Source organism: Lycorma delicatula, chromosome 12, assembly GCF_047948215.1.
Source record: "Lycorma delicatula isolate Av1 chromosome 12, ASM4794821v1, whole genome shotgun sequence".
NCBI lineage: Eukaryota > Metazoa > Arthropoda > Insecta > Hemiptera > Fulgoridae > Lycorma > Lycorma delicatula.
In genome coordinates this window covers 20,594,347-20,608,489 of record NC_134466.1, presented here as the reverse complement: position 1 = coordinate 20,608,489, position 14,143 = coordinate 20,594,347, and the positions used below count along the sequence as shown (strand labels likewise).

Here is a 14,143-nt window from a genome sequence, read left to right as displayed (position 1 = left end):
AAAAAAAAGATTATTTTTCTTTGGAAATTTTGTTATAATGCCCAATAATTGTCTCATAAAATAAATATTTAATAATTTTTTTAAAAGAAAAATTGGAATTAATTGGGAGAAACAGCCTAAAATTAATAAAAAAACAAAACATCTCAGAAAATGAAATATCAGACAGAAAAGTTTATAAAGAGAAAATTGAAAAGGAAAAAAGATAACGGTGCTCAAGAACGGGCGAAAAAAGAAGAGAACACCAGGAATGACAGAAATTTTGGGCAAAGAGAAAAGTGCAATGAAAGTGAAGATTAGTATGTGGTCTTTTGGAGACCAAAATTCCAAAAAAAGAATGTTATGGTACATAACTAAAATAGATCAATTTTATTTACATTTTTTTTTATCGATCTATCTACTTTTCCGTACTAGGAAAAGCTGCCGTAGCAGCATATATCGCTCTAGATGGGAAAGTAAAAAAATATTGAAACACATACTTTTTTTGTGAATTACTCACCATCAACATAGAAATAACAAAACACTTAACACTGAAGCAGGCTTAAAAAAGACATTCAAACGCAATTAACACAGATAAGAAATTTTAAGTAAATAAACTGAAGTCATATAGGAACAATTTAAATAAAAATTTAATAAAAAATATTTTTGTGAAGGCATAACTCCAGATTAACGTCATATAACAAATACGGCTGATTCCAATATTTGCATATTGAAATATGCAGTACTTGCAAAACATAAAAATTAACTATGAATTATTGACTGAATGAACTGAGATCCTGTTTTAATATGACTTTTTGAGTTTGTAATGAAGGTACAGCCAAACGGATTTTTCAATTTTAATAAAATTTTTCAGTAAGACGTTCTGCTATTAGGTGAATTTGTTCGTTATGACTTTTCACAAAATTTTCCATTTCAAAATGGTAACTAGTGTTTTTATCAGATAGCGTGTGATGCAGTGATTTAGCCGAGATGAAGTTTTCTTCACCAAAAGAAAATAAAAAATACAAAATATTAGTCGAGTTGCAGCCAAAACTTTTTATATTTCTATTAAATAAATATTTTTTATGCAGATCAAAAAACTCATCATAACTGACGGAACATGTTGAAAAAAATAATTCAAATATGCAATATTTTTAATTTGATCGAGAAGACTTGGGATCTAGACGCCCTTCGACTGCAAGAGAGCTTGAAACTCCCAGATAATAAATTTGACATTTTTTTTAGTGGTAGATTGTAATTTGACAAAGATCAATGCAAATAATAACATTCCGTATTTTTATAATTATTGGGTGGGCCAGTAAAAAAGCCCGTTAGAGATAAAAAGAGAACTAAAACCTTTGTTCACCATCTTGTTTTCTAATTCTTTTGAAGTTGAGTACTTTTTAAAGAAGAATAGTCCACCGATCAGCATTCCATACGCTATAATTATAATTCTCCTCATCTGCTAAAATATTCAGCAAATAGTCTTAGAAAGTGAATGATTAATATTTCAATTGATTATTGTCAAGCAGTTTCTTCAGAAAAGTAAACTTAATTTATAAAAATTAACACTATAGAGATCGGAAATAAAAGGTTACTTAAAACTACTAATTATTAAAGCTATATTATTAACGTATGGTGGGTAGTTACCTGGAATAACAGTCTAGTCTGGTAGGAATATCCGTATAACTGAAAAATGAGATAACTAAATATTAAAATGAATCATAGTAAATAAAATGTGACTTTTTGTAAATTTTTTATTGACAAAATTAATTTATAACTGAATAGGAATTTGAAGTTGGAGTATGTGAACCACAATATGGTTGTGAGTTTATTCGAAGGACTTTTTATTCGGGCCTTGCGGTCCTCCCAGTACTTTTCATAATTTCTAATCTTCGTGTCCTTTCTGGTGTTGAAAAGTTTTGTGTTATGGATATCTGTCTTGGGAGTGTGAACCGATTGTTATTGTGCTTGATTTTTTTTGTGTAATTTTTTCTTGACTGTGGTGTCTTCTGGTGTAAGGCCAATTTCCTTTAGATCCTCTCTTATTTAACTGAACCATCTGCATCCTGTCTTGGTGTTTTTCGAGTCGAGATTTGACATTACCAGCTGTTTCAGAAATCTCGAATCTTCATTTGTGAGACATCCTAGTCTCCTCTTTGCATGAATCAGTGATTAGTTCTAACTCTGCACACGATGTTGTTGGGCACAATCAACCAGTGCCCATCTAACTGGTACTTTTTGTGGATGCAGTTTCTTCCAATTCTTTTTTCGATTTTGCGGAGTATGTCGGTCTTTGATTGTTCGTTCAGGTGTTAGTGTTTCTGCTGCTTGTGTTGTAGTGTCTTACTTTTGCGTTTATGGACAAACATTTTTTACAAAGGTGTATCAGGTTAATTTTTGTGCATCAGCTAGCATGTTTGTTGTTATTTGGATTGAGGTTTATTTGTTTAGGATATTTGTTATTATTTCTCTAAAGTATTTAAACAGGGTTATCATTTTGACTTAATGTTCACTATTTTTAATTTTTTGGGGGGCATAATTTTTGTTCTTTCGAGTGATATTTTGAGGCCAGTTTTATTTACAATTTTTAGAGTGCATAAAATAGTAGTGGTGGGCGTCCGTTCCTTGGCACCGTCCTAAATTGATCTCAGATGATTCTGAGAGTTCGCATCTGAATTTCAGTTCTGACTTAGTGTTTGTGTGGGTCAGTTTTATCATGTTTATTTATTTCAGATGTAGTTCGAGGTATCTCAGAATTTTTAGTAGGGATTCTCTGTGGCTTTTTTGAAGTCCACAATTGTTATCACCATATCTCTACTTCTTTTACTGTTGTAATCTATTATTAACTTGAGAATAATGATCTGGTCTGGATAGCTCCTCGCACGTCTGAAACCTCTCTGGTATTCTCCTAGTTCTTTCTAGAGTTGTATACCGATTCTATTAAGGATGATTCCTGAAAGAATTGTGTATGTTGAGTCTAGGAGTGAGATTCACTTGTAGTTGTTATGGTCTATTTTGGCCATTTTTTTGTTTAGTGGGTGGAAGAGGGCTGTCATCTACTGTTGTTTTAGTTATTTTTTATCCAGATGATAAGCTGTTGATGAAGGGCGACTTTTTCTTGTCTTCCTGCATGTCTCAAGATCTTTACAAAGATCTGATCTCCCGCCACTTTGTCTTCATCTCACGTCGTGCTTGGTAGACTTCTTTTATTAAGTGAGGGTTAATGTTTAGTGGTAGTGTTGTTATTGGGTTCGGTCAGTTCTTCACGATTTAGGAGTTTGGTGAAATATTTTGCTAGGATTTCCGCGTTGTTTTTATTGTTATGGGGCAGATTTTCGATTTTATCCTTCATTAGAAGGGTTGGAGGTTCGTAATTTTGGTGTTGTTTTTTTGAAGATTTTGTGGTAGTCTCTTGACTGCGTTTTGCTGAATTCTTTCTTTACTGATTTATGTGTGTCTTTATAGTGTTGTTTTCTTATTTTCCGTAGGGTTGGTGTGGCTACTTTTCTTTGTTTTATTAGGTTTTGGAAGGATGTTTCTGATTTTTGGAATTGATGTAACAATTATGCTTGATATCTCTTCTCCACTGTTTCGTAGCATTCGCTGTTACACCACTGACAGTTTTTATGTGTTTTTATTGGGGCCAATTCTTCTGCGATTTGTTTAAAGTTGTTACCTTATTAATATTTAAAATTAAAAAATTTAAATTCCTCTGTCAAGCTTTTAAGCAACGCTTTTTAAAAATAAAAGGCCTGTATTTGATACATCTTTGTTTACCTTGTAAAAATACTATGTTTTCAAATTATTTTCATTAATCTCTTCCATAATATTTAATCTTCTTACACTTTATTTTTCATTTAGAAACACACATATGCAATTTATTGTTTGTTATTTCTAAGGTCCACTATGTTCTTTAATGAACAACATTATTTTTCTTTTTTTTTTGTGAAGTCTATCCATTCTCTGCCACAGAGGATCGATTTAACCGAACTGACGCCTGGCGTCAAGAATGGACCACAATGCAGAATAACCAAATCCCATGTATTACTCAAAAGCCGCCGGGTTTTGATTTGCCACGTAAGACATTGTCAACGTTAAACAGAATACGACCTCATCATGGTAAGTGCGCCTATTTTCTGTATAAATGGGATAAAACACCAACGCCCTTTGTGAGTGTGGTGAAAATCAAAATGTTAAACACAACACAGAAGTTTGCTCTAGGACAGATTATGAAGGGAATCCTGAAGGTTTCCTGATAGCATCTCCAGAATCAGTAGTATATATTAGTTTCTTAAATCTTTGTTTGTAATTTTTGACTGTAATTGGTGTTATGTTTTGGTGCCATACGCTAAATAAATAAATAATTTTTGTGAAATTAAAATAAATATATATCAAAATATTAAGTTAAATATTAACTTACTACTAATCTATAAAAGTATTCAACTTGCACTCTACTATGTATGAATCTGGCTTACATTGAACATTACAATGGACTCATACATTTATAGAAGTGTGCGGATGTGTGTTGATGATAAACACACACACACTCAGACATATATAATGTAGTTGTTCAGTCAGTATTTCATCATTATTGTTGGTATACTATTATCTTATTTAATAGGATTATTTGTGCATAACTTACACACACACACACACACACACGCTTATCCAATATGAGGACACTTCAATCAATTAGAAATTGTACTCACGTTGCATTGTTGCTATTCGTCGTAGGAGCAGTTGGAATTCTGAAATTAGAAAAGTTTTTTACCAGCATCCAATTTATTTATTCAATACAATGAAATTATGTGATCAGTTTAGTAGTAAATATATAAATAATTATTTAACCTGACGTATAAAAAATAATTTTATTATATACATTCAAAATTTTTGTTTAAATAAAAAAATCCTTTAAATGAAAACAGCTCTTACAATCTTTTTAATCATAGCTAAGCCTGACGAAAGATGCAGTGTAAAATATTTTAATTTTAGGTTCCCTAAGTTACACACAAATAAATCAGTTTATTAACCATTGAAGAAAGTTGTGAAAAAGGATAAACAAGAAATCATTTTTATTGTTAAAAAATGGATAAATTATTTTTTTAAATATGTTATGATTATCATTATAAGAGATCGATTATCACGTATCACCAGCATATGGCAATTCAACATATATACTATGAACTTCTGAAACATTAACCTGAACAGATTTTTGATTTTCCAGTAACTCACTGAACATAGCCACAAGAATAACTTAGAATATTTGGAAATAAATTATAAAAAATGTACTCTGGTTTGGTTTGTCATTTCAAAAGTTTATGTTTTTAAATAATCTTCATTGTCAACCCTTATGGACAATACCATAGTAAATTGTAACCCAGAAATATCTGCATATTCTAAAGCAGGTCCGAAAGAATCAAAATATCGATTTTATTGTGCGTTTTTCCCATGCAATGCTGTAAGCTAGAGCTTCCATGTTCACTTCGTTGAAGGGTATTAAAAATCTGACTGATCAGTTACTGTAGTGTATTTTATGTTAACGTTTACATTGAATTGTCTCAGTTCAATTACTGGCGAGGTTATGGCAATTTTCGTTTATTTTTTTCTTTAAATATATATGAAACATCAACAACCAATGATTAGCTATGATAAAAAAAATAATTACGTGTTAAAAATCATAAATGGTTTCTATATTTATTGTTTGAAGGCAAGATGCAATTCCAGTGAACAGAAAATGTATAAAGATTTTACTTAAGCAGACTGCTACTTTAATACCAACATTCCAGAATAAATAACAAATAAGACACATCCTCGTCATTGTGATCATTGTTGATAAAATTCCATCATTTTTGTAAGTAAAATTCTGTCAATGTCTTCCAGTAATCAAAACAGTAAGTATACAAACTAAATCCGACACTAGTAAAGTGCTGAATTAACACCTGAAATGAAAACAGCATCTACCTGATTATAATTTTTAAATTTGTACATCCTCGTTAGTTTTAATTACCCACTTCTTTAGTTTTCTGTTCAAGGGACCAAAGATCACATAACAATTAAACTTAGTGCCTCCATTATGAAAACTCTCTATTGCTGTGAAAGCATTCCAGAGTATTTCTCTCCAATAATTCATCAGGACATTATCTGATGTGTTACAAGGAGATTCCAGGTATTAAGAATCTACAGCAACATTATAAAAAATGTATTAATTACAACCAACAGTACTGTAAGCACATTCAGTACGCCTCCATGGATATTTCTTATAACGAGCTAAATGCCCAATAATATCACTCTTTTACCCTCTCCATTCTATTAAATTCACCTATATATCTGAAATAATTTCAATGCAAGAAAATGATTGTCGTGAAATCTGTCCAATAAGTCATCACATATCATCTCTTATTCTGTCGTCATAAATCTGTATAATGTTGTCATTATTTATGTTAAACGAAATGGAATTCAATTGAATCAAAAAAAAAAAAGAAGCAATATGTTACGATAAAGGAATCGAGTTATGAGACAAATTTCTTATCTCAAAGCTACTCTTGATATGTTATCAAAGTGTAAATATTTTCCATTGCTACGCATGAGAATATATCTTCAATAAACTACTTGGTTTGACCTCAGGCAGAGAGCACTATCTAGCCACCACAAATTCATAGAAGCGATAAATATTTATACAAAAACATTTAAGGTGAAATTAATAAAAATAACATTTTTAACTAATTTTAATATAAAAAGGATGGTAATTCGGCCAAAATTAAAAAAAAAATTCTGTTACGTTTGTTAAGACTCAGGGTTATTTAAATGACTTATTTAATTTTTAAATATTCTTATAAATGTTCACTTTTTGTTGCTCCTGTTTAAATGTTGGTACTTTAATTTTTATTTATTATAGGACTTTTTAATTTGAAGAACTTCGGCTTCAGTCAGATTTACACTTCACTTCAGAACTCTTTACACTTCACTCGGCTTCTTTCGGTTGCACTCATCTCCTGACGGGATCACTCGTCTCTTTACAATTCACACCACTCCTTCGGATGCACTCGGCTCCTGACGAATCAGCGGCCCCACCAACATTATATAAGCAAGCTCTTCACTGCATTAGTTTAGTAAAACAAAAACGCGGTCAAAATTTTTAATTTTTTATTTTTTCCGCGAGTGTTTTGTTCTGTTTCTCTTGTTTCACAAAACGGGAGAAACGTGGATGTGGAACGACTCGTCGTGCCGTCTTGGAAAACGGCCTTTCCTTCCTCTCATCCTTCCAGTCCAAAGGAAAGTAAAAATCAAATTTTTATTTTTTTATTTGTATTTATTAATTTTTTTTACTTCTTTTTCTTCGTGTGTGTGTGTTCTGCTTCTTTTGTTGCAGATACCAACAGCCACCAAAAAACAAATAGTTTCTTCACTGCGGCCACGCGGTCCTCCCAACCCCTTCTCGGACACACCTGTGTCTGAAGGTTAATAATTACGTGGAGTAAATAATTTCTGTTTACTTCTTCTAAGAAAATCGCCGCCCCAAAACCGCGATCGCGAATAGGTATCACCATTCTGTAAGTTCCCTATTACCTTCCTTTCCTTTCAAGAAAGAAGAAAGAGGGAACGAGCCCAGCAGCCATCAGCCCAGCAGTCACAAGCCCAGCAGCCACCTGCCCAGCAGTCACAAGCCCAGCAGTCACCTGCCCAGCAGCCACTGACAGCACGGAAGAACGAAGAAACCTGCACTTTCCCCCGTTCAGCCCTTTGGGGCCTCGGGAATTTCAAGGTTAATGGTATGTAACTTCAGTTACTACCAATTCTTGGAAAGTGCAGGCCAAAGAAGAACGAAGAGGTCTTCGGAAGAAGAAGAGGGAGAAGAAGAAGATGAAGAAGAAGGAAAACCCACCACTCGTCTCAACATCACGGACTGGAGTCCGGAACAGAGCCCAGCAGAGATGCGTCCTGAAGGGCAGCCATACCAGAAGCGGATGAAGAGCTTCTACACAACCTCTCCTTTTCAAAACTTACAGTAAGATAAAATAACCCAGCAATTGCGACTCCTCCGGAAAAGGGGACGCATTGCTCCCTCCTTATAGCTAGTGCCCCGTTGTGGCGTATTCCTGCTAGCCTATTAAGAGTTAGCACCGAAAGGACTTCAGTGGACGGTCTGAAGGGGAATTACGTCGGGAGGACAGGCTTTATAAGCCTAGCCTTCCGCGGTCGGCCCATGAAATGGGTTCGATAACGCTGGTTCAACAACGGATTGGAATGCAATTAAATCCGTCTTAAATTCACTAAAATAATAATACACAAAACCTGAAAAAATTAGATCCGAGATATAAAATAACCCTTTTAAAAACCAAGCCCGATTAGAATCATCCAGCAGCAAGGGACTCTGTCCAGGTTCTGCGATAAAGTAGGGAGTAATAAACTCCCGCCAACTTTGCATTCCATTCCATTCCATTAGTTTAGTCCTACGCTAGTTATACACCAGTTCAGTTCCATCTCAGCCTCAGTTCAGTTCCAGTTCTCTCCCAGTCATTTTACTTAAAGAAATATTACAATTACAATGAAAAAGTTATAATTAATGTTATATTTAAATCATATACAAACAATTAATAATATTTATATATATATTTATATACATACGAACAATATTTCAATTACAATAAAATATTTATAAAAACAAGAAAACAAGATTTAAATTAGTAAAAGAATCGGCACCAATTTTTCAACAACGTTAAACGATTTATTTATTTCACATGTAATTTTGCAAAATCGATGGTACAGTGATTTATTATGAAAATAAATGCTTTGATAAATGTAGGGTGCTGGAGTACCATTTCAGATTTCAAAGGTATTTCTAATGATGGTACTGAAAATTTTATGCTTTGTTTAAATAAATTTGAAATGAATAAATTAAAAATAATTCGTTAAATGATGAATGCCATCCTTACAAATGGTTTTTTTTTATATGGGAAAATATGTTTCTCAAAACTTCTGTAGTAATATGTAAAGGAAGAGACAAATTCATAGACTCCGTATAAAGCAACTATAATGAAATACGGATGTACTATTTTGCCGCAGTATCAAAACGTTAATATCCAGTGGCAACATTCTCGCACATCTCAATCACACGAAGCAAACACCAGATCTTTACCTGGTAAAATAATGTGCATGTACTTTGGGATTCTTTTTGTCAAGGGATACTCTACTACATTTTTTTACAGAACAAAGAACAATCATCCCTAAGTATTACGCCATTGTCTTACAAGATGAAGGGAAGCCTGGAAGATCTTGTTACAAGAGGATAATTTACATATTACATTTCTGCTTTAAATTGGAAGCACTGAAATAGCTGAATTAGTATGTGCTACCCACCCACCACTCGGCTTACAGATAATTCCATCAATTTGTCTTCTGTTTGGTCGACTTAAGAAATTGTGAAAAGTGATGAAATTCGATTCTAATAACACGCTATCGAAGTGTATAAGGGCATGGCAACATGGCAAATTTGTCACTTCTGAGAAAAAAAAGAAAGTTTCACTTTCTGAGAATTGGAATGTATGAATCGCAGTAGTGCGAGATCGCACAGAAATTAATAAGCAAGTTACTTGACAGAATTCCGTAACTGAAATTCTTGTTCGTATTTCAACCTCTTCATTCATCATAATGTTAAAAAGTATAATAAAACTTACTCACGTTTCAGTAATATTGATTCCTGATACTATCGAATTTAGCCCACTGAAAGAAAGTGTATATTTATTAAATATAATTTCAAAGTCATTAATTTTAAATACATAATACAAAAATCGGTAGTGATTTTATGAAATATTAAATTATATTTTCTTTAAATGATGTCGTGATACAAGTTTTTTATCTGCTGCTTTTCTGTACAACATGAAATATAGATTTTAAAATAACGAAAATTGTTATTAAAATAGTAATTTTTTCTCAGGTTTTACATTCATATTATTTTGAAGTTTCTGTTTTATAAGCAATTAATATATGAAAAATTCGTACATTTTCTTTATTTTTTAACCTTATATTCACGGTCACAAGTATAGATGCATTTTTTCCTTTTCCAAATTAATTATCAATGAAAGTAAAATATAAGAACGAAAACCATTTGGTACTGTCAATATATATATATATATATATATATATATATATATATACATATATATGTGTGTGTGTGTGTGTGTATGTGTACCTGTTAAGCAACTTGTCCTGACTGACTGCTCCATCAACGCCAAGCAAAAACTACTGAACATAAATGTATGAAAATTTGTTTACATCTTCCTCTTACGGTGTAAGTGCACACTAAAAGGGATTTTATGAAATTCCGACTTAAAGGGTTAAAATGCAATAACAATTAAATTTACTGTTTTTTTAATTTTTTGGTAACAAGTGTAGATATCGACTTAGTTTCTAGTGTGTGTAATTTTCTTGTAAAGATCTAAAAACTAATTTCTAGTTTTTTCGAAATTCGACTATGCAAGCGGTGACGAAATGTAAAAAAATTTGAACAATCATTGCAAATATTCTCAATTTCCGATTACGATAAACGGATATTAACTACATTGGGGCTGGATTCTACGAATAAATATCTTCTTTTTTTTTCTTTTTCTGTTTAGCCTCTGGAATCACCTTAAAGTATTACTTTAGAGGATGATATGTATGAATGTAAATGAAGTGTAGCATTATACAGTTTCAGGTCCACAGTTCCGGAGATATATGGTTAATTGAAACCCAACCACTAACGAAAAACACCGGTGTCCACGATATTGTACTCAAATCTGTATAGAAGTAACAGCCTTTTTAGATAAATATCTTAAAACCATTTTTGAGTTTTTTTGAATTTCGATTTTTTAAGTGGTGCGACGATGTACCCGCGGGGCCTCAAGATTACTGTATGTGTGACGCAACTGGCTACACCTGCCTCCTGTTACTTTTCTAAAAACAAAATAAAAGTAATTAAAAAAAGAGAAACGTTGTACGGTTACCTCAAATTAGTTTTTATCTGGTAACGGTAAGACCCGAGAAAAATACATTTTTACACGTACGAACTACGGGTAACTAATTACAACTAATATTTTTTAGATGGAGGTCGAATGTTCTGAAGCACACATTCGTAGATTACTCAATGTTTCAGCTATAGAACTTTTGCTGAAAAATTTACAATACATTGTATTTTTCTAGCGAAGCGGACCATAACCGGCTAAACATCCCCTGACTGCGAGGGGAAGTGCAAGTAAATATACCACACGGGCGAAGCCGCGTTGGAAACGCTAGTATATATATATATATATATATATATATAAAGTATAAATGAGAAAGAAGTTAAGGAAATAAAGGCTGAAATCTGAAAATTTAAAGAAAACATTTTTTAAATTTCGAAAAGCTATTGTTTATTTATTAGAAAAAAAATCAACGAGTTTTCAATACATACAGAATCTTACGAAGCTGAAGATAAAATAGTTAAGGGGATTATGAAATTAGAGACTGCGGTTTACAAAGTAGAAAAACGATTAATCAAACTACAGCAGTACAGTAGGACTGAACGATTTGAGAATTTACGAAGTCCCTAAAGTAATAAAAGATATGGTAAAAACACTACAAACTGAAATATATGAATCTAAAGTCCATCGCAAGGGCTGTGTGTTAAGAAATATCAAGATCTCTCCATCATTGACAATTCCTATTTTGTTCATTATTGATGAAAAATGGTGAATATATAAAATGGCGGGCAGTGAAGATTCAGACAAAAATTTAAAAAAAAATATATATATATTTACGAACTTCGCATATAAAGGAAATTTACCTTATATTAATGAGAACCTCTCCCAATACTGCCGAAACTTTCTTAACCAAGTCAGACTGTTTATTAAAAGGAACAGTTGTGAAGATTCCAAATTGGAAAAAAGTTTACAATAGGAAGGAGAACGGTCCAAGAATTTGGTGGATATCAAAGTTAAGGCATTTAGATTCACTCGAGAACGTACCGACAAATCTGACTACAAGAGGAACCTCTTGTAGTCAGATTTGTCGGCTGTCAATTAATGTGATTTTGAACTTTAATTATGTGTAGAGTGTTATTCTATAAACTGTTATGTTGTTTGGATTTAATTATCTGGTTAATACTGTGGATAATTACGTTTGCATAAGAGACAGTTATTTTGGTTACGAATCAAATTTTAGTAAGCACAATGTTAAAGTAATTGATAATTTACGCATAAATATTCTTATTATATTTTCTTATATTTTTATTAGTAACTAACGTAACTCTTGAAATGAGTTTTTATTTTAGTTTAAAAGTCATAAACAAATGCTGTAAACTTAATAAATGTGATGGGTCGTGCATCTTTGTCAAAAATAATCTAAATTTCATATCGTTTCATGTGAATTGTTATTGGAATGTAACGAATTAAGCATTAAAATAAAATCTGATATTTGTGATTGGTTACAACCGATTGTGATTTACATATCACCTTTCGAAAGTAACGGAAACTGATTTCTCGATGGTTTAGATAATTACATCAGCGACTTAACTAGTTATACTAGCTTAATACTGGTTGACGATATTAACATTTATATTAAGTTAACGATCCTTTAATTTAAGAATATATAAAAGTTATGAGCAAAATTGTGCTAAAATCATACATTATGATTATACGAATTTTAATGAAAAATTTTATACTGCTGTATAGAAAAATATTAGTAAACATTTAGGATAATATTTTAATTACGAAACATATTTAAAACTGCTACAACTGATCGCTTTTCCAATCGATTTCCCCATGGGTTATGGCAGCAATCAAAATATAGAATATAATGTTAAAAACGATAAAAAAAAAAATAATATAAGACTCTTACAACAATTATGTTAATGTATACTAGATTTTGTAAATTTTGAATTAACATGTATCAACTTACTCAAAACATAATCTACAACAAACTGTAAGAAAAAATGTTGTTTGAAGAATATATTTTTTTTTAGACAAAAATATTTGTACTCGTACAGACGGTTTGTTTTTTTTAATATTTAGGAATTACAATTTTTAAAGTCCTTCAAAATAGAAGTTTCTGTAATATATATATATATATATATATTTATTCTACTGAAATGCAGGCCACATCCAAGTAAACAATGAGAAGTAAATAACTGGCAAAGTATTCAAATGTATTAATTTCGATCGTATCATATTGTACTACAACATTTTATATTCAAAAGAAATTTTGTTAAAATACTTGAATATTTGTAAGTTTACATTCAAAATCAAAATATTCTGATTAAAAAATATATATAATATTCATTAGTGTAATTACGTAAACAAAAGCCGTATTGTTATAATAACTTTCTGAATTTGCAGCTGGAGATGTGAATCTAATTCTATTGTACGCTTGTGATAATTTTGGTATAGAACAAGAGAATTATATGAACATAAGAGATTTTTACATGAAATTTTTGAAAAAAGAAGGTATTTTGCAAACCATAATTCCAATAAATAGAATTCATGAATTTAATGCAACCTTTTGATTACTTACGTATATATTATTCCTTTTTTGATTCTGAAAAAAAAAATTAGTTTTAATTTAGTATAGTATTATTGGAATTTGCAATCTTTTTTTTTATTAACTAATATTTTCTTTCTGTTTTTGTTCAGTACATTGATGATTCGGTATTAAATATAGGTTGGCAAAAATAATACAAATGATTATTTGAAGAGAGGATTATTTCAATAACCGTCTGTCGTTGACTATTCTAAGCGAAAAGAGGTTCGTGTCTGTAATGTACAAAAACATCATTGTATTGACTGCGTTATTAATTTTAACGATTAAGGAGGACTTATGATCTTTAATTACTAAATTATGACGAATGAGTTTTTCGATAGCTGCACGCTTATCGATAAAATTACGTAACTTCTTTTCATAGTATTTTTATGAGATTATAACCTGGTGGATAACATCCATATTGCATCCCTTGTATAAATTACGAGGCTCGGCTGATAAATTTTGTACACTATCGTGCTGCACGGAGACAAAAGGTACTATCGAGTAGAGTGTGGCAGCACATGATAGCTAACATTCCCCTCTATAAACCTACAATAATACGTTGAAATGCGTTTAAATGCAGTTAAAATGCCGTCAACAATATGTCGGCCAATATGTCAACACGGTTGAAACA

The 14,143-nt window shown here is 31.6% G+C and overlaps 1 protein-coding gene across 30 annotated transcripts in view; it reads right to left on the bottom strand.

The window, feature by feature from the left end:
- Positions 1 to 14,143, bottom strand: part of LOC142333452 (uncharacterized) — a 238,602-nt gene that overhangs the window by 59,240 nt on the left and 165,219 nt on the right. For 28 of the 30 annotated variants that reach the window (XM_075380590.1, XM_075380591.1, XM_075380569.1 and 25 more), the window contains 4 exons: positions 13,504 to 13,527; positions 9,658 to 9,699; positions 4,689 to 4,727; positions 1,627 to 1,665 (listed from right to left, as the gene is read on the bottom strand). In XM_075380590.1, coding sequence (XP_075236705.1) covers positions 1,627 to 1,665; positions 4,689 to 4,727; positions 9,658 to 9,699; positions 13,504 to 13,527 — 144 coding nt within the window. The remainder of the gene's footprint in view (positions 1 to 1,626; positions 1,666 to 4,688; positions 4,728 to 9,657; positions 9,700 to 13,503; positions 13,528 to 14,143) is intronic. The other 2 variants (XM_075380564.1, XM_075380583.1) reach the window with 1 other exon arrangement.